This window comes from Hirundo rustica, chromosome Z (assembly GCF_015227805.2).
Source record: "Hirundo rustica isolate bHirRus1 chromosome Z, bHirRus1.pri.v3, whole genome shotgun sequence".
NCBI classification, from domain to species: Eukaryota; Metazoa; Chordata; class Aves; order Passeriformes; family Hirundinidae; genus Hirundo; species Hirundo rustica.
In genome coordinates, this window is record NC_053488.1 from 64,791,301 (window position 1) to 64,816,493 (window position 25,193).

At 42.2% G+C, this 25,193-nt stretch overlaps 1 protein-coding gene across 10 annotated transcripts in view; it reads left to right on the top strand.

Annotated features, from left to right (window-relative positions):
• Positions 1-24,458, top strand: part of PALM2AKAP2 (PALM2 and AKAP2 fusion) — a 275,120-nt gene extending 250,662 nt beyond the window's left edge. For 8 of the 10 annotated variants that reach the window (XM_040091332.1, XM_040091334.2, XM_040091337.2 and 5 more), the window contains 4 exons: positions 2,069-4,457; positions 11,278-11,456; positions 14,828-14,866; positions 20,940-24,458. In XM_040091332.1, the coding sequence (XP_039947266.1) occupies positions 2,069-4,457; positions 11,278-11,456; positions 14,828-14,866; positions 20,940-21,032 (2,700 nt within the window). In that variant the 3' untranslated portion in view covers positions 21,033-24,458. The remainder of the gene's footprint in view (positions 1-2,068; positions 4,458-11,277; positions 11,457-14,827; positions 14,867-20,939) is intronic. The other 2 variants (XM_040091333.1, XM_040091338.1) reach the window with 1 other exon arrangement.
• The last annotated feature ends 735 nt before the right edge of the window (positions 24,459-25,193 follow it).

The window sequence follows — 25,193 nt, forward strand, 5'->3', positions numbered from 1 at the left end:
TATCCATGGTTTGTGTGAAAGGGGATGGCTGTCAGTACTGCACATGGCACAGATTACTCTAGGTGCCAACATACTCCTTTTTGCACCAGGAAGTCAAGCAGGGAAGATGTAACCCCAAATATCAAAAAAGTATTGCAGTCTTAAATCCTGTCACCTGATTGCCTGTTGTGTACATGGAGCTCTGCCAGCAAGAGCAATACTTGCTTTTTCAGGTTATAAGAAGCCTTTATCGATGATCCTTTCATTAAATCTCTGCCTATTATAAAAAGTAAGCACTTTTTATGCCTACTCTGTATTTGTTTGCAGAGCATCTGATTTCTTGAGTATATCATTAACAGGACTGAAAAAGAAACTGTCCACATTTAGATATTTAAATTATGAAAAATACAATATGCTTTAAGAAAAGAACTGCTATAAACTTCAGCTGGAATATTTCTAAGTTCAACAGGAAATGAAGAAGTGAAGCAAGTAAACCCACTGAAGTTTGTCAAGGAAGATATATAGACAAAAGCAGGTTGTTTGCTTTTAAAGATTTTTTTCCAATATTTAAGCACAGTTAGGAAGAAAATATCTAATGGCTGAAGCCCACATTGTTTTCAACTGTGTACGACTACATCATTAGACAGAAAGCTCTTCAGAGTGTTTTTAGAAGGAGCTCTCCTGGGTGACTGGCTGTAATTCCTTAAGGTGTGTCAAATGCATTTCACTACCTATATAAATCCAGCAACAATGTGATTGTTCAGGTCACTGGTAAGTACCATTGTGCTCCTTGTTGATCATCTTCTGCTGTGGTGTATGTTAATAGCATGCTGGATAAGGGACAGCAAGGTAGAAGTGACTACCAGACAATGGTGCTCCTGTTGCTAGCCACTGAGTTCACAGGGTTTGATCAATGCCGTTTGCTTTCAAAGTCAGTGTCTCACACATAGAAGCACATACGGAAAGCAAGACAGACCTCAGATACCACCTTTCTGTTTTAAAAGGCAAGTCAAAGTGAATAATGTATCACTTCTGGTTTTCATGATTTAGGAAGTTAGCAAGTGCTTTTTGAAGAACCATTTTTAACATGTCCTCTTTGTCTTTGGTGTTTTGGATTGGTTTTGCCTTTTAGCAGTATAGAATTATTGAGAAGTTAATTGATGTGTTACCAACTTAATCAGAAGTTTCTTCAGACTTTACTCTCAGGAAGTTCATTAAGCTGCTTGACCAGTAAAATCTGCCTTTATAGGAGCGTAAATAGTACTTCCTTCAATAATCTCCTTGTGACCAGAAGTAACACATCAGGGAGAAACATGTATCCAGTACATCTCCTCTACAGATCAAAGAAGTGAGAAAGAGATACCATGACTGTGGTTCCTGTCATGCTCCTTGTGGTGTTCTTCATGCTATGGGAGTTGCAGATGCTTCCTCTCTCCCAACTGCATTCGTGTGTAGGTTTCCATGGGGGATGGAGAAAGACCCCATATCTTTCCAGCACTGTATAATTCTACTCCGTGTTTGATGACCAGGACTGAGCCACTGAGAATTGAACATTATCTATTGTTGCCACATCATTTTTCCTAACTTGGTGTGAATCACCAACTCTTTTGGCACATTGGCATCTGTTTCTGCAATGCACAGTAATACTTTTCATCAGTAAAAGCATTATGAGATTTCCTTTAGGTGTGGAAAGCATTTTTAGAGTGCCAAGATGATGGGTGATGTGTACTGCATGTACAAATCTTTGAGCAATCTAAGCTGCCAAGTTACTGTTAACCTGGAAATTCAAAGCTTATTCCTAGTCACAGACCAAGACATAGGCATGAAATAATAACCAAGTGAGGATGGTAAGCAAGTGGGAGATTCTTAAATGAAAGTTTGTTTTTGATTTAGTACCTTTCCCAGCATATAGTAAGGTAACTTCCTATTTTTTGTGTTAATGGCTTCTCTTGCTTTCCCATGCTCTGAAGGAATGATTTAATCTCAACTTTAAAAAGTGCTGAGATTTGTTTTCCAGGTGGTGTTTGCTCTGCAAAAAATTAGGTGTCCATTTTTTAAGACTTCATATTTTCACTCTCTTTCATTTTAGAAATCTTCCAGAATCTCCGAGGATGACATCAGGTTAAAAAAAAACAGAGACCAAAACTGTGCCAATTTCTTGGAGCCAGCTACTGTGCTTGCTACAAAGGAAGAGAAAATGGAAATTGAAGTTCCAGTTTCTGAACACAAAAGCATCACCACAGTGGCTTCACCACATCCCACAGACAATCCAACCCACTTCTTTTCCCCTGCTTCCAGCCGAAATGGACTTAGGGACAGGCATGAATCTCTGGACAGTGACGTTGCTAAAGAGATCAGATACCTAGATGAAGTGCTGGAGGCAAATTGTTGCGATTCTGCTGCAGACAGTACATTTAATGGGACATCCTCCCCCGAGCCAAGTGCAGTCTCCATTATGGATGGTTCAGGAGCATCTGCTAATGTCAATAAAGAGTCAGTATCCAGTGAAAGGGAAGAAAATGTAGCAGACAAGCAGGCAACCTTGGAGACCGAGCCATGTGAAGCTAGTATAACAGATGAGAACCTGCAGTCTAATGGCCATTCCTTGGGTGGACTGAAAGAAGACACTAGGGAGAGTCTGAAGGTGCCAGGAAGTCCCACCTCTTCAAACAGTTCTAGAAGATCCTCTAAGGATGGAGAAGCAACTCTTACAACCCTTAAGAAAGAGGCAAAGTTTGAGCTGCGAGCCTTCCATGAAGACAAAAAGCCCTCAAAGCTCTTTGAAGATGAAGAAGAGAAGGAAAAATACAGAGTCCGCAGAGTGAGACCATCAGAAGAAATGATGGAACTTGAAAAAGAAAGAAGGGAGCTCATTAAAAGCCAGGCTGTCAAGAAAAATCCCAACATTGCTGCCAAATGGTGGAACCCCCCTCAGGAGAAGGCCCTGGAGGATCAACTGGGTGAAGAGCATCTGGAGTCTCACAAGAAGTACAAGGAGCGCAAGGAGAGGCAGCAGCAAGGTGCAACACCAACATCCCCCAAACAGGTCAGCTGCTCCTTTGTATCCCCAGAGCCAGTCAATATCAAGAAAGAAGATATTGTCACAGAGCAAATTGACTTCTCAGCTGCCAGGAAGCAGTTCCAACTGATGGAGCATTCAGGTCCATCACAGGGTCAGGCCCCTCCGAGGCGGTCAGGAACACCCAAAATGTTCTCCATCAAACCCTTCTACAAAAGCCTCAATTCTCCGCATGTGGACAGGCCGATGCCTTCTGTGACGAGACCCATTTCAGTGTGCGGGCAAACTGGACAGCTTGAGGGTAACAATGCCACAGCTGTCAAAGCACAGAAAGTCTTCTGTAGCTCAGAAGGTGACAAAAGCGCTCAGGCTACCACAGCTGACACAACAAGGGAGTTACCTTGCATTGATAGCCCCAGAGCGGGACCAGCCTCAAAACTGTGGGCGGAGGATGGAGAATTCATGAGTGCAAAGGCGGTCTTCACAATGGTGAAGGATGATGGACAGGGAATTCTAGATCATTTACCAAAGTCAGGCAGCACCTCTTCACCTCCAGAGGAGCTTGACTCTGGTTTGGATGACTTGTCTGTCAGGTCTCAGGATACCACCGTGTTGGAGACCCTTTCCAATGACTTCAGCATGGATAACATAAGTGACAGCGGTGCCTCCAATGAGACCATGAGTGCCCTGCAGGAGAGTTCTCTAGCAGATTTCTCTCTGCCACAGACCCCGCAGGCTGAAACTCTGGCAGAGTGCAGGGCTGAAGGCATCTCCAAGTCTTTCAGTGACCCAGGCTGTGATTTACCTTCCTCTGCCTTGGCAGACTCCATGCTGATGGACGACCAGCTGGAGTACCACGCTGGCCTGCTGGTTCAAAATGCCATCCAACAAGCCATAGCTGAGCAGGTGGATAAAGGAAACCCTAGGGAAGAAGAAATACCAGCAGAGAAAGAGGTCTCAGCCAAAGAGCAGCCAGCCAGCACTGGGCCAGCTCCACCCTCAGAGGAGCATCAGAACCCAATGTTTGAGCCACCCCAGGTGTCCTCACCAGTTCAAGAAAAAAGGGACACCATACCAAAGACTTCAAAAGAGGAAGACTCAGGACTCAGGGAAGGGAAGAGTTTGCATCAGTCACCGATGTATTCAGCCAGCCAGCCATTCCTTGCGGAGGAAAACAGGCATGAAGTCAGCTATTTCAGCAAGTATTCAGAGGCAGCAGAACTTCGTAGCACCGCCTCCATCCTGGCCACACAGGAGCCTGAAGTGACCGTGGGCCCTTTCAAGTTACGGTCAAGAAAACAGCGGACTTTGTCAATGATAGAAGAAGAGATCAGAGCTGCTCAGGAACGGGAAGAGGAGCTGAAGAGGCAGCGGCAGGGTCTGCAAATGGCACCAAACCCTGTTACAAAGAGTGCACCACCCATGCCCATCAGAACCGTGTCTTACAAAACTGCACCAGGTAAGAGCCCAAAGTATCAGAACGGAAGTGAAATGTGACTGAAGGGTCAGGATGGTTTAGTTTTATGTTATTTTTTAATGAAAACATTGTTTTGCAGGGGGTGTGAGGGCAGATGACTTCATCTGCCTGGAAACTGCATGGGACAACTTAGTTTTCTGGCTGTGAGAGCACACCTGTGGAAGGTTCTAGTTTTTCACAAATACAGTGCAGAGCTTGTGATCGTCCTTACTAAACTCCTTTCTCTATTCACCCGCTGCCACATTGTAGCTGACATGTCCATGGCTGTGCTGCTCAGACCACCCACTGAAATTTAGGATCATTTCAACGAAGCACAGCAGCAGTTTTTACAGCTGTGTGGCTTTTTGAAAGACAAACATCCAAGGCCTCCCTTAATAGGCTTCCTGTTCTCTTGCACATGATTAGGGAAGCACAAAAGTAGTGGAGATGTGCAGATTTTGGGGTATGAATCAGATTTCTTTTTCTGTGCATTTTGCTTTCTGTTTTGAGGTCTTGGTCTTAATGAGCTTTGTCTTGTAAAATGCTATCGAGAGCAATGAGTTGCCGTGTATTTTAGCTGGTGTTATTCACTGCTAAATTAAACAGGCATACTGAATTAAACAAACAAAATGTTGAATAGATTCAGTGGAATCAGTTTCTGGGTTCTTTTGCAGAGATTCACAGCAGTTACAGTATATCTCTCTCCCCCTTCTTCTCAAGAAATAATGTCAAGCACTGATGCCTTCTAAATATAATACAGAAAAAACACAAATTAAAAAAACGCCACACCATTATTGAAATGCAAACCATTATTGAAACGCACACCGTTATTTCTGTGTAGCATATACCTGCATATGCTTTGCAAGTTCCTATAAGGTTTATTAACAGTGGTCATTATGAAAAAGTATTCATTTTACCAAGAGTACTTAAATGCTGTCTGTATTTCCACTGGTGTAAATTCAAGCCAGTGGTATTCATTTTCTTTTGAAAGTCATGGTAAGCTTGAATATGATGTAGATTTAGCCCTTTACTCAATAAGATTGTGAACTTGGAGTTTTATGGAGCACATAAACAGTGAATACTTAGTTTTGTTTCTTCTGCAAAGAGGATGATCTTAACATGTATCATTTGAAAAAAATGTAGCAAATACACCAGTCTTTTCTTTGAAGTGCTATTGTTATAACTCCTCTAGTACAGCATTTTCCCATAAGGATCCTCTCTAATCTGAGGTGTTCTGAGAAATATCTGACGAGATGTGAGATACAGAGTACCACAGACATCAGTTAGGAGGACTTGTTTTGTAAAGATGTGCTCATGACTATGTTCAAAAGCAGCGTCATCTGTAACTGAAAGTGCTCAAAATGGGGCCAATAATGATTGTATTTTACTCAGAAGTGGTGTTGGATGGGCTGCTGACACTAATGCTTGTTTTAACAGAGCTTCTGAGAAAACAGTGTACTGCTTTTTCTACACAACAAGGCATTTACTTTGTCTGTAAAAATGTTTGCTGTAAATTACATTCTAGAGAAAATTATAAACTTCTGTTTATAATGAATCATTCCAGGCAGTTTCCTTTAAATGTCCAACTGCCATATGTTTAAAAAAGAAAATTGGAATCTCTTAGCCAATTGGAATCTCCTAGCCACTCAAGCTGCTGCAATTTGCAGCCAGTGACAAAGCAAAGTAATGATTTCTAGGGAAATATGAGTATGTGGGAGTGTTTAAGAATATCATCGAGCAAAAAGCCACAAAGAACATTGCCAAAGTTCTTAGTTCTACTTTTGGTGCTTTCTGAACAGCAGATGTGCTGAGCATAGCTCTCAGCTGCAGGATGTCAGCTCAGCACCCTTAGCATTGGGAAATGTGTAAACCTCAGTTCATCTCTTCCTTGCTGTCCCTTTAGCCAGCTGTATTGCCATTAACACCTGAAGACATCCTTAGAAATAGGGTGGAGGAATGCCGTGTAATCCCTTGCAAGATTGCAGCAACCTCCCTTTTAATAGTTACAGGATCTTTTCAGTATTTGTGGGAAAAGGCAAAATGTAATTTAGCAGAGGCATAAACATCATTCTATGAGGAATGACAGAGCAGAGGTGACATACAGAGCAGAAAAGGAAACCTGCTTCTGTTGGGCCCAGTAAGAAATATGCTATAGAACATGTCTGGTACTGTAGTATGTATATCTTTCACAACATTTCACAAAGAAAAATAATAGTAATTCTAACACTGATGATAATAAAGAAGAAACAGGTATTTCTGTCAGCAAATTGCCTTTTCCAAAGAAAAGAATTGGCACTAACATCAAGATACCTCAGCAGAAAGGGATTAGGGAGTCAAGTATAAATTTGAAAAATTTGTTTCTAATCGTTAAGTGTAGAAGTGCGTACTCACTCTTTTGAGAAGGCATAATAATAAACTTAATTATCAATGGCCTAACAATCAGGCTGGTTTTAGGTGGTGGTCTGGGCAGAGTAGCTTTACTAGGACTCCTGGTGTTCCCTGATTATTTATTACCATATTGCTGCCCTTCATTTCTTTGAACCAGGTGGATACTTACATAGGTAATAGGAAGACAAACACAAAAAGGGACTGCAGTGAACTGCACTTTAACTCAAGTGTGGCAGATTAACACAATTCATTTAGGTGGATTTGTGCTGTAACTGCTAGTTACTTTCGGAAGCAAATGGGCTGGTTTTACTCACCCTGACACTGCAGCTTTGCAGCTTTCATAAAACTGATAGTAACACTCCATTTGTCTGACAATCACCCAACACAATCCAAAAGGTCTCTTAATAATAAATTTCGGGACTGCTAACAATTATCCTTTAAAATTGTTTGTTGATGCTTTGAAGCAATCTTTTAACCCATCTCAGATCGATGACTTGAGACACAGAGTAATTTCAGTGGAATGTGTACACTGGAGAAGACCTTCTCCAGGGCACTCCTAGAAAGGTGAAGATGAAGAAGCTATGTGCATTTTGCCCTGCACCACACCTGCCCCTCCACCTCCCCCCCCCCCAAAAAAAATTTAAAAAAAAAAAATAAAAAAAACCAAAAATTGGGGTTTCCTGCATGAGAAAACTCAAGGAATACCAAAAAGGTCAAAAAGGTGCCAGAGTATTGCTGTATGGATAGTCAACATGGATCCCAAAATATTTGTTGAGCCCTGTTTAAATTTGAACATTTCTTGTGTTGTTTTGCTGGTTGTTTTGCTGCAGCTCCTGCTGCACTTGGCGTGATATGAGCAGCACAGCAAGGCAGTGGTTTCCTTCAGCAGCGTGCAGGTGGTACAGCATCTCTTCCAGGCAGAGCATGTGGGGCTGTCTGACAGTTTATTTGAGCAGGATGATGGAAGTGTGACATGAGAGGAATCCAGTGTAAGCATGGTGATGTAATTCCCATTATTTTTGTTACCCCTTTTGTTAGGGGTAGCTTTAACTATGAAGGACTTGTATCTAAGTTCCTACGGTGCCTGGCTCTGAGTAATCCTGTTCCTCAAAAGGAGGTGTGAAAATCATTACAGGAGAGGTCTTGGCTGAGTGAAGGCTTTTCATTTGGAGCCAAACTCTTTGTCAATGTCTGCTGTCATGATGAGGGATGGGGTACCTATCAGAAGAAGCCATGCCTGAGAGATACTTTGGGAAGCTGCCACATCTGCCTTTTTGGTGCTTGTCACCAAAGTATTTCCAGGTGAGGCAGAAGGCATGTTGTGCTCATATGCATTCACTCAAACACTTGCACAAGCATCAAGGAGAACTGCCCACCATGCTCATTCTCTGTTGCCCTCAGCTGATGAACTTAACGAGAGAATTTCAGTGGGTGGCATAAGCCTAGTGGGGAAGTTGCTGCTTAGAGATGCAAGCAGTCAAATACCTCTAAACTGTAGATAACTCTGAAGGATGTGTGTGTGTTGTCCTTTTCTCTCTTCTGTCTACTTTCTTACCCTGAGTGGTAGGTGTGGAGCTCAAGCCTCTGTCAGAGAAACCACTTCAGCCTCAAAACAATTTTCCACTGCAATTTTTCTCTAATAAAGACCTATGTTTAGGAAGCTTCTCAGGTTCAGCCATAGCCTGAGGATATTTTTTGTGTGATGGAAAGAGAAGCAGAAACTTTGGGGCAAGGTATTTTGTGGTCATTGGCAAAATTTTTAATGCCCTGTATGCATGTACAGAATCTGGATCAGATACAATAGATAAGCATGAATTTCCTTTTAAAATCAGAATTTTGATAAAGGCTAGAGCAGAAATGTTTATGGAAGATGATGTTTCCTTACCCCTTTATAGGCACTGGTGTGAAAAAAGAGAAAGTCAGCAGTTTTCTCTGAGGATTCCTCTGGAGTGCTCATCAGTCATTCCCAGAATACTTCCAGGAGTGCCTTAACAACATACTAACCCAGCTCACTTGCCCTTTGCTTTCTTACTCCCTCTCTGGTGGAGAATGTCTATGAAGTGAGAGAATCTTTGAGAGGTTCTTTATTTACTGTTTGCTTGTTTGTGATTTTGCATATTTGCATTCCTCACCTGGTGCTCAAGAAGAACAAAGAAGCCCAGGTTTCACCTGGTGTGGTAATGAGGCTCTATCTTACTAGAGGGATCTTTTTTTATATATAATTCAGCAATCCCCTGACTCCAGCACAGACTGGTTTCTGAAAACAGATTGTGCTGCTGAAATGTCTTATTTTGAAAAATTTTCATGCAGATGTCTTAAAAAATTTCAGCGGTATCCCTAAGTAAAAAGTCAATGTGTATATGTAGATTTGGGATGTTATAGTCATCATATAAATACACATATGTATAATATGTGTACATGTATTGTATACTTACTTTATATATATATATATATGCATGCAAGGAGTCAATGATTTTGAAGGTCTTTTCCGACATTAATGTTTTTTTGATTCTGTGATTATGAAAATTGATGTGCCTTTCATCCAGGACGAACAGTCCTGCTTCAAGATAACCCCTTTCTTAAATTAAAATCTCCAAAACCTACAGTTTGGATTGTTTTCTGGGAGAAGGGGAATGGAAGGATCTCTTTTCAGACATTAGGCTTGTCCATAGATTTGGGCATCCTGTGGTGTGTCTGTATCCCCGGAGAAGGTACAAGTTGGGCAGACATCTGAGAAGCTTCATTCTTCCTCCATTTTGTAGATCCATTCAAGGCAATTACTACTGTAAGAACAAAGTAATACAGCAAGATATCTGCCCCCTACTCAGGGCTTTCACTTTTACCCCTCTTTTTTACCTACTGGGGCTAGTTGGCAGGGTGTCAGTAGTTTCAAGTCTCTCCTGCTGTGTCTAAGCTGTCACGCATGGGTACAGCTGGGCAGCTCAGAACCTACTGTTGGCCTCTGCTTTGGCAGCGTAACTCCTGTTTATCTGCGGAGTCTGTCCTGATGCAACCCAGAGAAGAACCTGGGCCCGTAGAAAGTCTCACTCCAGTCTCTGGTAGGGTAATATAAAGAGGATGGGTTCCCATCTTCATAAATGCACTGCCCAGCTTAAATTAAGCCTGTAATGAAAAAGTAATCATGCTGGATTTTTCAACACTGATCAGAAATTTAAAAAGCCTGGCAAGGCGAGTTCTTGTAAAAATACCTCTGCAGTGTTGGCTCACTTCTTGCAAGAATAAATCCTGTTGATTCTTACAGAAGATTTCAAGACTGCTCTCTAGTGGCTGCAACTGTCATGATGCTTTTAGCTTTTTGAAGGACCAGCTAGAATTTTCATTTGTTTCAGCAACAAGTTTCCTGAAAATCAGCATGATCCTTCTGATTATTTCATTTATTTTTAGGGGTTTGCAGTGAGGATTTTTCTCTTTTTATGGTATTTTTTTTACATTCATTGAAGTGTCTTATTTTAAAGAGTTTATGATGGTCCCATGGAAAAGGAAAAGATATTTTGGTTCAGCATTTCTTTCTCCTGTCACAGCTGAGACCATCCACATAATCATTCTCATGACTTGGCACTGTCGTCTTCATTCTTCCCAGCAGAACATGGTGGGTGGTTCACCCCAAGTGCCAGGTGATGAGAAAGGCAGGCTGGCCCTCCCCAAGAAGCATGGATTGTCCACTTGGGAATTCTCCTGCAGCTTATAGCAGCAGTCTCTTGTTCTGGTGTGCCTTTTACCTGCCTTTGGGGTCACTGTGCTCAAAACAGTGACCTTCCATGGGGTGCAATGGGCTCAGCCAGTGGGAAAAATGAGTTCTCTCTGGCATTCCTTCTAGCAGGAGGAAACTCAAAAGGCTGTATCTGAACCAAGAGTTTATAGGCCAGAGACCTGATTCTGCTCTGCCACAGGAGTGGTCTGTGAAACCTGCAGGAAACAGCTGCAGGGAAAAGCAGCACCGGGGATTGATCCAAAGCCTTTCTTGCAACAAAATCATATAAAAAACACTGGAAAAAGAGAAGGCAGGTGTGTTTAACAAGACGCCTTCTTTGGATGTCTCGTGCGTGGTCCCTGCCTGTTGCATTGGCTGAGCAAGAAAAAAATCGTCTTGTGGTTTTCGAGAATTTTACAAACGTTTCCTAATCACAGAAGTGTATCCTGTAGGAGGAAACAGGGGTATTTCAAGCAGGTACTTTTGTAAATGGTGGTTTTGTAAATAGATTTTGTAGTGTTTTTGTGTAGTGGTTTACAGGAAGAGGGAGAGGTTTTTTTAAAGTCCATGACCATCCTGATTTACCAGATTGTATCATAGACTTAATTCCAAACTGTTTCTTCATTCAAAACCTGCTGAAAATGCTTCTCCAGGTGTCATCTTTGATAAACAATTTGTGAGTCCTCAGCTTAGAAATGGTCAATTTTTTTCATGTAATTGCAGGGAAGATAGAGAAGATCAAGCCTCCTCCATCCCCCACCACAGAAGGCCCTGCTTCACAGTTGGACCCTCCACTGGAAGATTCAGCAGGAGCCCAGCGACCCAAGAACCTGATGCAGACCCTCATGGAGGATTATGAAACACACAAAACCAAGAGACGAGAAAGGATGGACGACAGCGCGGTAAGTGCGGTTCTCCCTCTCCCATTTTGCTCTGTGATAGAGACTATGACTTGCAAAAACCAACAGGCTCAGAAAAGCTTATCAGAATCTGCTCAGATCAGCTTGCAAGAGCGGGTAAGGATTTTAACCCATTGTAAGGGAGAGGTGTTCAAAATGGAAGGATGCAGGCCAGTGAAGAGGAGGAGCAAGTCACTGCAAATATTAAAGGCAACTCATACTATATTTCATTTTAGTTATTTATGTTAACTGATAATAAGAGCAGTGGGTAGCTGCCCTGTAATTGGCAGATTCTGTTAATTCACACATCACCAAGACCCTCTGATGGGTTATTTCAGTGACACTTTGAAATTTGTGGATCAAGCATGTATTCACAATTGTGTTTGTAGACATACCCCAAAGTCCAGTCCAAGTGTGCTCAGTCTTCACTGTAAGTTGATAACTTCCCCAGAAACCACCCATTGTGGAACTAGACTTGGTGTGTCTCAGAAGTTAACCTGGATCCTTCAACAGCCAGCATGTTGTTGCTGGATTTGTTTCCTTTCTTCCACACAAGCAGTAGTAGAGTTTATCAGAATTAAGATGTTCTTTGTTAGAGACACTAATAAGAAGAGCTAAGGATTTTGTAACTGAAAGAATCAAAATTCAGGAAAATCTCTTGTTTCCTAAGAGAGCATGAGTTGTTTCTTATTCATAGTCATTTTTACTATGCCTTGAATGCAGAAGAAAGTAAGATACAAGTTCAGTGTCAAACTCCTTAAATGGACACATTGTTTTCTGAAGCACCCTGAGTCCTCCAGACATTTCCCAAAGATGTCTGAGCAGTGACCCTACTGCCAAGGACGTTCCAATAAACTGCTTTCTAGTAATGTTCATTAAAGGCAGGTTCTCATTAGGGGTATAGATATAAGTGAAGGTTTGTAGCACAAATACTGCACTAGTCTGGCAGCTTTTAATCACTGCTTGTGAATATTGCACAGTAACAAAAGGGAATAAAGGCAGAAGATGTTGGTGGGTTCCTGTTGCACTTTTGTTGGCTAGCTAAAAACGCAGATAGATTTGTTTCCAGTGCACACCAGAAACTTTCTGGGCCCCTATTCTACTGAAGCCACTGAAAAACAAGGTTCCATTGTCCATCAGACTTCTACAGCAGATAGAATGCCAGCTTGTGCACAGGAGCATGTCTCATTCTGGCAGTGGCATCTTGGGGCCACATCTTAGGAAGGAGCCGTTCTCTGATTTCCTCTCCCTCCCCAAAGCACACAGTGAAACAGGGTGGCCGCACCTGCTCTGGTGAGTGTTGTTTCCTGGCGTCTCCCCAGAGCATCTCTCCCTGAAGGTGCTTAGTGAATTGCAGAGCAACTCTCATGACCTTTGCAGAAGCTTAGAGGACCATTAAAAAAAGATGGGTATAAAACATCCACTGTGCAAACTGGAGTCCCACACTGAGACCGTCAGCCTGGTGGCTGGAAACTTCAGAGCAGCTGAAGGCAAACAAAATAAAAAGACATAAGAATGACATCTGATCTAACTCCATGTTTTTCTTTGGCTGTTTTTTGATCTAAGGTGCTTTTTTTGCTCTTAATTTTCAAGTGAATCTTTTATCATATTCTTTTTTCATTTTGTCCCAAATTTGTTCTGGAATAAACACAATGTAAGGCACTAAGTTATTTTGTTTGCATTCAGCTTTACAAATCTACATCTCTTCTGATTCTCTCAAAAATTCTCTTCTACATTCCTCTGTTAATGGGGTGGCACCCAGCTTGTACTCACTCTGTGCTCTTCCTCTACCCCTGTGAAGACTGAAGGTGACATGCCCAGCCCATGAAGTGGTGGCTTGTGGCTGAAACCTTAGATCCTCTTCATTTACTTAAGTACAGTTCTTCTTCAAGTGCTTGCAGAGCTGCACAGGTGCTCCCTGGAAAGCAGACTGGTCACAGTTGCCTGATCTCTGCTACAGTTTGAAATAATGTCCTGACCAGAGTGCTGGGCAGTGGTCTGGGCAGTGTCTGACCACAGAGCTCTGCTCTGGATGCCATCTCAAGCTCTCCACTGCTGCTAAAACTGCCCAGGCACTGACCGTCCAAATATGCACTGCCAGAGCATTGGTGCCACTCAGACAACCTGTGGGATAGATCCTTTTCCATCATGAATTTTCAAGGCTTCAGTGAATTTGCTAAGTCCCAGTGCACACCAAAGTCATTCTCCTCTTCTGTAAGCCCACTGCATAAAGCCAAACAAGATTTATTTGCTGCTGCCCACCCAAAATCCTGTTAGAGGTCTGTGTCCTGCAGAGCCCAGGGAGAACTACTGAGATCAGCAGGAGTGTTTTGTTTCTTTTCCCTGGCTTTTTCCACTCTCCTTTGGTAAACAACTCTGCCATTGACAAGTGAAAGATAATTTTTATAAGAGGTGCTGCACTTGTACCACTGTCAGTTTGAGTGAATATCTTACAGTCTGGGCTAATCAGCTATTATTTAAAAAACAAATAGCATAAATTTGTCAGCAGAGAGCATTTGAACAGTGTTCTCAGGCAAAAGGACTTCTGGAACTAAAGAAACAAAATAGCAAATCACTGCACTATTTTTAAAAATGCATTAAATACAGTGGGAGAAGGAGCATAACTGACAACCAGACCGGCAGCTGCTACTTGGGGTATTATGTCTTGAGAGCTGAATGTGGCTCAGCATTGCTCTTTGTGAGTGAGGAGAACCAGAGACTTCCTCAAGTACTGGGAGCAGTCAGGGTGCCTGGCACAGCAGCCATGGTCTCCAGAATGGAGAGATTTGTGGGAAGGTTTCATGTCCACAGGGACTCCCTCTCATGCTGAGCACACCGCCAGTTCTGATGTGTAGAGATTTGTTTTTGCCCTGCATAAGACATTACAAAAGACAGGAGGATGGTTTCAGTAGGACTTTTACCCTCTGTAGTCTCTGCTTCAGGCATCACCACCTTCTGTTTCCTGTCTGCCTTGGGTGGCTTTAGTGGCTAAAATGTGGCCTCTCTGGTCAAGGCTTGTGGGTTATGCCTTTCAGAAAGAGAGGGCAAATGAAGCACATCTTGGAAGAACTTTGCTGCTCAGGAGAGGGGCGGTTTCTTCCAGGAGATGTGTTGCAGCAATTGAGTGAAAGAGAAAAAGCAGCAGCAAGGAAATGGGTCAAGCACTGATGGTAAACAAGACTAAGACTGGCCAAGCAACGTCATTAAAATAACGCCAAACTAGCTAATCTTCCCTTTTTATTTTTTATGACACTAAGTTGCTTGAAGTCTTACACTCTGGAATGTGCCAGTTCTTGGGATTTCTGTAATTCTTGTTTCCTAGTTGTAACATGCTTGTTCAATGTACTAATGCTGGTCTTTTCCCTTTCTACCAGTACACCTGTAAATTACTGTCTAGCAAGGTTACTTCTGAGGTACTTTTCAAGTGCTTGTTTATTTTCGTTTCTTCTTGCATGGTGATTCCAAGTGCATGTTGCTGCAGTTGACATTGTCATAGTGTGTGCCAATGCCATTTCATATTAAAAAAAAAGTGTGTGTGTGATATTCCCTTATATCAGCAAATACTTGTGTGGCTGGTTTTCTAACCCTTGGATTCTAGTTACAATTTCTGCCATGGGAGGGATTGTAATTGAAGGGATGGGAGCTGTTACCTGGGACTGGAGCATTCCTGAGAAGTGAGAATTTCCCCTTAATCCTTCTTACCATTTAGCTGGCAAAGCTAAACCTAGGATCTAAGCATCTTCAGATGCTGCATGAAACTTCTGTGGCTTTCCTTTGGCTCTGATTACAGTATATTTAATACAATAAAAAGCTCTGGTATTTTGTAAAAAATCCTGCACACCATCCTTTCATCTGTGGGTCAGATCCAAGTGCGTGGCCTCAGTCTGTTTGATTTTGTGAACTTTTCCATTTTCCTGTCTGTTGTGATGTGATGACTGATCACAGTCCCACAATATCATTGTTTGTCTCAGGGTGGAATAAACCCAAATCTGCCAAATAAAGGGTATTTACAGTGACATTTGATATTTTAGCAAAATAGTAATTGGCATAGTCCTTACGCCCACAAAGCTGGACTTTGCCAAAGGCAGTAATTTTAAGAGCAAGTAATTGATACTAACTACACTTTTTAAATGTTTGTTAAGAATGAGGTGCTCAGTAATGTGTGTATTTCAAATGCCTGTAATTTTCTCTGCAGATTGTGGTAATAGCAATTACCATTTGATACTCATTTGTCCAACATCAGCACTTTTTTTATAAATCTGAACCTTCCATTTTTTATCTATTCCATAATATATTTGATCACATCAGCTACCTCAAGACAAGTACATGAACATTTTGTGACCTGTAAAGTAAAGACAAGTCTATGCCATTTCCTATTCATTAAATAATTTAGAATGGGTTTTATCACACTGATACAAGCCAGTGATTGATCTTTGTGTATTTATAGACAGTTAAATCAGTAAAGAGCAGTGTGCTTTCAGAGTCCTGGTTTTAAACACAGATAGTGCCTTTTCTCCTCCATAATATCTGCACAATAATCTAAGTCAAGATTTGTGAACAACAAGTAGTGATCAGTGTTTGATGTTAGTTGAGAGGCAGAAGTTCAGGTGTAGTTTTTACAGGCCCAGGCTGTGGTCTTCTGCTGGAAAGAGTTTTGTGTCCACCTTGTGTAATGGTAATGATACAAAGAGTAAGGAGCTGGAAAAGAATGTATATGAATGGGAAAGAGGATAGAAATAAAAAATACTGTAGGACACAGCAATTCCTCATGCAGATGAAAGGGTGTTCTCTGGCTATTCCCCAGCATCCAACCTCAGACTGAAGAAACCATGTGATTCTCACTGGAAATCTTCAGCTAAAACCAGACAAGTTGTTTCAGAAGGAACAGCATGACGCAAAGCCCTACATGCCTCTACTCTACTAGCCCCACAGCTGATCTGTGTCTCCTGCTCACCAGCGCCTTCCAAAATGCACACTGGTGCAGGCAGGTGGCTCAGTTTTAATCATCATTGGCAGCCCTGTAGCTGTCCTAGCTGTGCTTACACTGGCATGGGAGCAGGGGCATCTAGTCATCCTGACAGCTCCGCTCTGCAAAGCAGAAAACAGCCCCCCAGCAAGGCACAGTAACTGCTGAAGTTCAGCTACCACAGCAACTGCATCCCGCTTCATTAGGGTGATGTGTTGCATCACCCCCAAATTCCTGCAGCATGTACTAAAAGCACATCCCACTGCTGTTTAGAGACCTGTGTGCATTCCCCGGTATAGGATGTTTTTTTCCTGACAAACTTCTGCCTTTGGCCTTACAGATATACATATATTCAAATATACAGGGCGTTAGCTTGAGTTTCCTTAATACCAGTTATGCTGTAGCGGATAACTGCAGTAAGGAAACATTTATGAAACATTAAAGGCTACTGCTGAAGGTTTTTCTGTGTTACGAAACAGAAGATGAACGTACTTGATTTGATGGCATGGGGCACACAGTTCATGTTTTAATACTGAGAAGGAGCAATTTAATACTGCTACTGTCTTGTTTCAAATAGACACATTTTAATCTCAGAAATCCAGCTCCTCACTGCATTTACTAGCAGTCTGGGTATTCAGTAAACAGCTTTAGATAGGTACAGTAAGGAAAACACCTTCATGCTGGAGAAATAGATTTTCTCTCAGTAGTTCCAGTTTTATTTAAAGCATTTGATTTATCAATTTATTATTTATTATTCCTGAGCAGGAACTCGCTTCTGCAGGAGCAGGCAGCCTGTTCCCTGCATTTATGCTTCCATCTCTTTATGTGCACTGTGCTCCAGGAATGTATTTTCTGCAGCAACTTTACCACACAGTGCTCACAGATTTTAGACCTTTGCAGACCTTTGCGTTTTCCGTTTTCTTTTTTTCTTTTAGTTCTTCCAGATTCAGGTGGGAAGAATCAGTTAAATATTAAACCTCAGAAAAACTGTTTCACTTCCACATCAGTTTTGCCACTACTGTTCAACAAAAATTATACTGTACAGCAGTCAATTTTCTGACTACTCAGAAAACACCACTACTTCAGTGGTTGTCAAATATTATTTGGGCTAAAGTGTGTGTATATATATATGTGTGTGTGTGTGTATACATGTATATATGTATATATGTATATATGTATGTATGTATGTATATAATATTGCTTTCTATTGTTGACAGTAAGAGAGGAGTTATTAAGCTGTAAGCTGTGTACTGGATTTCTTAAATCTGATGGAGGGAAACTCAGTATAGGTTAGCCTCCATCTCTAGGATGGATAGAAAAATTATTCATACACCTAACAGTGGCAGCTGTTTCAAAATTTTTTTCCCCAAAATCCTCAAAAAATAAATGAAATCTTCAAGGACAGAACTCTCTGCAATTGTTAGCAAGACCTCAAGCTGCAAGCAGAAGATCCAGAAAGAAATTTTCTGCAGAGAGGTAAAGAGCAGTTCTTACAGCCCTACATATATTTTGTCTTTCCCTCAAAACTACTTCTGCTCTCCAAGTTCTTCCTCTTCTACTACAGTTGGTATTCAAATCACCTCTGCTAAATAAGACATTTTGTGTAGCATTGCTTTTTTCCCTGATGTGGCCATTTCATTAGAACATAGTTCACAAGCTGAAGAAGCCTAAGCTTAAGAGAAGCATACGCTTCATGATCTTCCTTCTGTGTGCAGTTATGGTTCTGGCTGCCTTAGGGACACCTTGAGCACCAAGCCCTGCCTGCACCTACTCAACTGATGCAGGTCATCATCAAGGAGGGTATTTATGAAGCATTGAGATAGCATTTTTTACTTGCTATGGAGAGCTTGGGGATGCTGCACTCATTATGGGTCTAGAGTCTGCCCTGATACCAGCCAAATGTATTTGAAAATGGAGATAGTTGACCATTTTTAGGCAAGCAGCTTCCTGGGTCATGAATTCAATGCTCCATTGAGGAGTCCCAATTCCCCACTCAGTCATTCCAGTTGCATGCTATAATTATGCCACTGTTTCCTCTAGCGGGTCTAAAACTGCCACAGCCTTGTAAAAACAAGGGTTGTTTTAGGTCAAACACTCTTTTCAGTAGATTGGAATAATAATTTTGGAATAACTATTCAAAAGGATCTTTAGTTTATATGCTGTACCATTTAGTGTTAATACTGAGCCAGACTTCCTTTCCTGCAAGGTCCAAGACTACGTTCAATGCCCTCATGGTACCTCTGATATGAATCTGGATACAGTTTTTCTTGGAGAGCCAGCAGCACTTGTAGAAGCAGACAAACTTTAGGGTAGGTGTGCAGAGCAGGGCTAAATGGAGAAAACCCTATCACCATCTTTTAACACAAGTACAAGCTGACTGATCCAAAGCAGGAATCTTCAAAGTTTAAGTGTCCTCTGGTCCATTGCCAGAGACCCTCACAATACTGTCATGTCCAGCAAAGAAGCTGCTGATTTCAAACTGTTCTAAACTATGTAAAATCCATTTTCTATCCAGCTGGTGTATTTTAGCAGGCAAAATACCACAGACCTTATTTTAAAAATATTGTGGCAGTTTTAGTTTGAAATTTATGCTGAATGATGCACTGATACCCACTCCCAGTTTTGCTTCCCCATTGTTCAGTTTGAGGTGTCTTTCCTTGGTTCAGGCATTCTGCAGTGGGAATAACTCCAGCACACAGCTTACAGGCTGATGTCTCTCACCAATTTTCTCCTACTGATCTACTTTTTTTTTTTTTTTTTTTTTTTTTTTTTTTTTTTTTTTTTTTTTTTTAAATAATAATAATTTGCTAGGTTTATGAGCACATTTGCCCTCTGCTAGGAAACACAGAAATCAGCTCTGACAAAATCCTGTAGTGGACCTGGACTAGCTTTGTAGCCATGGTCAGTGCTGAGAATGAGATGGAGCTTTTGGTATAATTCGTCTCTGTTGGGCAAATTTTGTCTTCAGTTCTTTGGCTTGTTCATAGTAGAAACTAAGAGGGCAAAGAAATACTAATGCTGACAAAACTCCATCCTATCATCAGCTCCTGAATGAAGTTCTAGAGGATACAGATGGCATAAATGCAGTAGTGCATTCTCATTCCCACAGAGCAAAGTTATGTTAGCCTGTAATTTCAGCTGGCAGTTCAGAGCTGATTTTCTGATACTGCCTGTACAGGAGCCTAGTACCTGGGTACTCTTCCAACCACAGCTTATCACAAGCCAGAAGAACTTCTTTAGTCTTGAATTATTTACTTTTATTGTAGTCAGGGCTTAAGTCCTCATGTGACTTTCTTCACAAAAGAATAAAATACCATCATCCTATCTCAAAAGGTTATCTGCTCTTCTGCAGTTAGCAGAGCAGTTTGCAGGAAGCATTAGGGATGAGGGATGGCCAGCATTGCTTCAGTGAAGACTCGTGTATTTTTTTTAACTGATATAAAAGGCTTCAAAAGTTTGCTTCTTTGGGAGGGATGGTTAAAACCACACTGAGGGCAGTTGACATGGCTAGCTCTGTAGTTTTCATCATGGATCTGTTATTCAGTGTGGGTCAGAAAATATGTCATATGTAAGAAGGCTCCAGACCCCTCTATATCTCACTCTGCTGTGTGGGAAATACCCACAGCCATGCGTGTGGGTGGCATTTGCTGTGGAGTACCTCAGACACGTCACAGTAATGCCTTTTGGTGTTGTCTCACTTTATCTTCTACTTTCTCAAAACACGTGTTAAAACTGTTTCTTATATTTTTAGTCAATTGTTTATGTATGTGCCTGTGTACAAATAGATACACAGTGTGTGCATATCCCTGTGTGTATGATTATGTAGATGAAATACATATAAATGTATTGGGTCCACCTTGTGCCAGGCTTTGTGGGCCTTCCTTGTGTAAATCTCCTTCTACATGTGTGCGGTGATTTTTCACTCCAGGAGCCCTTCAAGCCCTGGTTGCATGGTAGGTGCAACCTGATGACCTCAAGAAGGGGCAGGGGCAGGGGCAGCGGGCAGGGGCTGCCAGTCCCGCCTGAGAGGGTGATGTGCTGAAATAGGCGTCTGTCTTCTTCCTGGGCTTCATGTGCAGCTCCAGAGCAGCCTCTGGACAAAGCTGCAGGGTGATTGCTGGCTCCTGGTACTGAAGGTGTGCAGTTTTAGTTTGAAACTAAACTAAATTTGGCCCTGGGGAGAGGCCCAAGACCCTGGCACAGGGCAATCGCAGCTGGGGTGGTAGATGTCAGCTAGGGTTCCCCTGCAGAGAGTTAGGTGCTGCTAGACAACTCCTAATACTTCTGTCCTCCTGTAGTTTGGCTTTGCTCCTGTGTGCCATCCCCCACTTTCACATAATGGAATGTTTCATTGCATGTCTTCTTTTTCTGCACAGGGTGTGGCACTGGAGCCCTGTGGGGAGGGAGGGCTGGCCTGGCTGGTCCCTGCCCACCTGGCTGGTCTCTGCCTGCCTGGGTGATACCGTGAGAGCAGGACCAGCTGAGTGACATCCTGTGCTTTTCTTTTCTCTCCTGACCAGGTCCTCGAGGCAACCAGGGTGAACCGAAGGAAGAGTGCTCTGGCATTGCGCTGGGAAGCTGGCATTTATGCCAACCGAGAGGAGGATGAATAACCACACTGCAGTGTGGAGACAGCAACCAGGCATGCCGGAACCAAAAAACGAGAAAGGAAGAAAGAAAGAAAAAAAGAAGCAAACACAAAAACCCACCATGAAAGCAGCAGCATTTTAGTCCAATATTTATTAAATACACAACAAACTCGATGCACATAGACACAGAAATGATCCAGCTCCTGGCAATCCTAAAACTACAGGAAAAACACACCTAGGAAACAGCCCCTTCTTCTTCCCTCCATCTCCCCTCTGAAATAATGCAGTGGAGAGGGTGCAGGGGGGTGGGAGCCCTTGGGGGTGGGCAGAAGAGGGTGATTGTGCCCACGGACCAGATAGGCTGCAGGCATGTGGCGGGAAGTCATTTGTGGGAGAGTCTGCGGCCAGGGCTCACACTTGTATTTCTCACTGACTGAATTGCCAGCCCTGCTTGCCCCCAGGACCACAGTCGACCCAGCAGCTCCTGTGAGAACCTCCTGCAATTCCTTCACCTCCCACGGTTGCTGTACCAAGACCATCAGCATTAATTTGGCATACTCTTACCCAGCCTCAAAACACAAAGATACTGCCTTCTATTCTATTTCTTTGAATAGACTGAAGGGTTGGGTTTGGGTTGGTTGGGTTTTTTTGGGGAGGGAGTGGGTTCTTGCTCCCCTTTCTAGTAATTTATCTGTTTAAAACAAGAAAAACCCAACAAACTGGGAGGCAGTTACTGCAAATGTACAATCCAGCAAACTCAGTCAAACAGCCCTTGTGTTGCAAACACAAGCCATCACAATTTAGGAGTGGAATAGATGGGGATGAGAGCTAAGCCAAATGGATTACCTTAGCTTTAGGATCCTATATGCTTGCAATATCACCTGAACTCCAGGTTCTCAGAGCATATTTACGCAACAAAGTTTCTAAGTAGAAAATCTGTATTTAGTGGATGATAACTATTTTTTGATGGTGGGGTGGGAAAGAATGGCATATGTGTAAAATCAGAAGATGGATAATTTGAAGTAGAAAGGTAGTGGGAAAGGGATACAAATAAAGAACATTTAATTTTTAAATGAGGCAATAAATGAACTAAGCCAGACTCTGGCCTAGAAAGAGGTATGAAATAAAGAAAGATAGTTATGTCTTCAACTATATTTATACAACTTAAAAACCGTTTGAAGTAGAGTGCTTTGTGGAAGTGTTCACGTTTCCAGGCAACAAAAAAGCTAAAGGGCATAATGAGTTGGAAGGAATGAGCAAGGAAGAGCAGACAAGGGAAGAAAATATTATTTTAGCCGTTCAGCCAGTGTTTTCAGCGCTACAAGCAAACCATAGAGCCTTTAGTTATTGCTTAGGCTTGGGATCAGCAGTGAAGGATTAGTGTGGATGTGTGGGGGATGTGTGTGTGGGTGTGTGGGTGTGTGGGTGAGTGCATGAGACTGGCATACCAGAAAGTGTATGGCGGTGCATGCACTCATTATTTTCTCCACAGCTGTTTACCAGCTATAGGGGTGAGTGCTATTTTTTTTTTTTCTGAAAGGGGATATAAAAATAAGGCACTGAGTTAATGCAGTATTTGTGATATTAAAATTTGACCCAACATGGTATTTGCATGAGTCACAATTGCAAAGTATTGACCAGTTTTGTAAGCTGATGATTAGGAAAAGAAATGTGGTATTTATTCTTGTGCTTTGTATTTATATGTAGTATAGAGGCTGCAGGTTTACTCTTTCTTATCACCAAGCAATACAATAGGAATATTTTCCAACTGGGAACCATAATTTCTGGACTAGAAACCAAAAAGTTTGGGAGGTGATGGGAAAAAAAGACACGAAACATTTTTTCTCTACAAAGTATTATTTTTTATAATTAATCATTATTTCAACATATTTTTAAAAAATCATCAGCCAGGATACTATGTCCTCCCTAAGCCTTTCCTCAGTTTCATGACCTGCTGTGCTGTTTTATCCTGAAACAGTGAGTTCATTTTAAATGAGTACCGATACTGTGAACATACTTCTAGTGCTTTTCTTAAACAAACAGAGAGCTTGCAACCAAATTATTTACCACCACCACCCTTCAGTTCCTCCAGCAAGTGATTTCTGTCCATGCACACTTAAAATTTTGAGGTTTAATTTCAGGGAACTGTAGTAAATACAGTTATATCTACTTATTGACTCAGTTCTTTCCATTTTCTGTGTAAGTGGTACTGAACTGAAGAAAACCAAGAGTTCACTGTGATGAGGACAGTGAGCTTCTCTCAAGGAGAGGCAGCATGGGGAGGCTCCATGCCTTTGAAGGAATTATGTATTTAATGAGGTGGACCTGTTTTTCAGGCATGGTAATCAAGGGTGCATCAAGGGTGATTCATGTCTCAAGGCAGGTAGTTACCATACAGCTGTAGGAAAAGCACCAGCACCAGTGCAGCACTAGTGAGACCATTTGTCACTGCAAATGTGAGCTTTACACACCTGTGTCAAGAAGATTCCTGGCCTTTGGGGAGAGCTTAAGAGAGAGTAGGAAAAAGGAGTTTTCTGAGAACAGGAGATGGCCTCTGTGGTGTGGTGGTCTTGCCTTAAATGGCACTCATCAGAATTTCCCCCAGTATTTGCTCCTGAAAGCTAGGTCAGCCCTGAACTGCCTTCCCAGGAATTTGCGTCTTTATTTTCTTCAGTCTAGAGGCCTGTTTTTCTCTCCAGCTTTCTCACTGGAAGCCAGTAACTAATCACCCATCATAAGACATCTTTTCGTCCATTGTTTTCTGTGTTAGAAGCATTTGCTTTCAGCCCCTGCAACAAAAGTATTTCAGGACAGACAAACTTTTCACCCTGCACAGTTTTTCTCTTCCAGAAATTATGGACACTTTTAGTCAGCAGCACATTCAGTGCTATGGTAACAAGAGTGAGATGATGCAGTTTCCTTGCCTCTGTTATTTCATTTGCATGCTACCAAGCTTAGGTGTTTATAAGTATATGGCAGTAATACATATCTATCTATATATGACTATATCAAATGCAACAAAAGAGCACTATTGCAGAATTACCTTCATCTCCACAAAAGAAATGCTCAGATCCTTTCCCATGGCAAAGACTGATTTTAATGAAACTGTGTATTGAGAAATAGTTAAGCATTAGCATTTGTGATTATAATTGGTTTGGGGTTACAGTGCAGGTTTTCTGAACAATTTGTTTTTAAAGCTGCCAATTTGAGCTTCACCTTGCTCTGTACTGACATTTCTGAGGGGAAATAGAGAGGCATTGACATGTCTGGCAACCAAAAGGCAGCATCTTTGTCATGACTTATCAACCAGTTTCAACAATACCTGGCTTTCTGTATGTTAACCACTTAAATGTTATCCTGCTTCTGTTTTATAGTGACTGTGAGGCCTACAATGCAAGTATATAATTATTTTCTCATTAAAATAGAAACCTGTGTTGTGTTTCTATAAAACTGCCTGTTTCTTCATGTTACTGCAGGAAAGTGTGCCCCTGAAAGCTGCATGTGGCTGGAAGAGAGTGGCCTGTGTCCCACCTCCCATGGCAATCTGTCAGTTTCTTCCTGTGGTTCTTGACTTGGTGTCTCTGTCTAGAGGTGGGAGAGGTCTCTCTCCACTTGATGGTGTCAGTTGCAGGAACAAGAGCATCCCTGCATTTTTTTTTCACACTGTCATGCTTGTGGGAGGTCGGCAGAGGCCAAATCTGCTTTGTGATGAATCTCATGACCTCTCTTTCTTTGCTTCCTTCATCCCTGCAGTAACCCTGCTGTCCTGCACGGCACAGCACACCCTTCAGCCACTTGTCCATTTATCACATGCCTGGCTGCAGCAGCCAGCTGTCTGCCCATTGCCCCTCACGCCCCCTTCATGGTCAGCTGGACCGAGGAGATCCCGTCCCTCACCCCTGTGAGGAAGCTGCTGCCAGCTTTTTCCTTCAAGAGCGGGGGGATGCCAGAGCACCGGGTGCACCTTAGAAGGGCCACAGGGACTTGTTGGGTTCATGCCAGCCTCTGCCCCTCCCTGTGCCGGGAATAGTCAGGTGTTTAATTACAACCCTCTGTGGGAAGCAGCATATCACACAGGTGATTCTGGTGGGAGTTGGCTAGGGACAAATGCTGCCTCCAGTCTGCTCTCCGTAACACCAGCCCTCCTCTCCCTGTGTAGATAGTATCTGAAGTGCCTATGGAGAA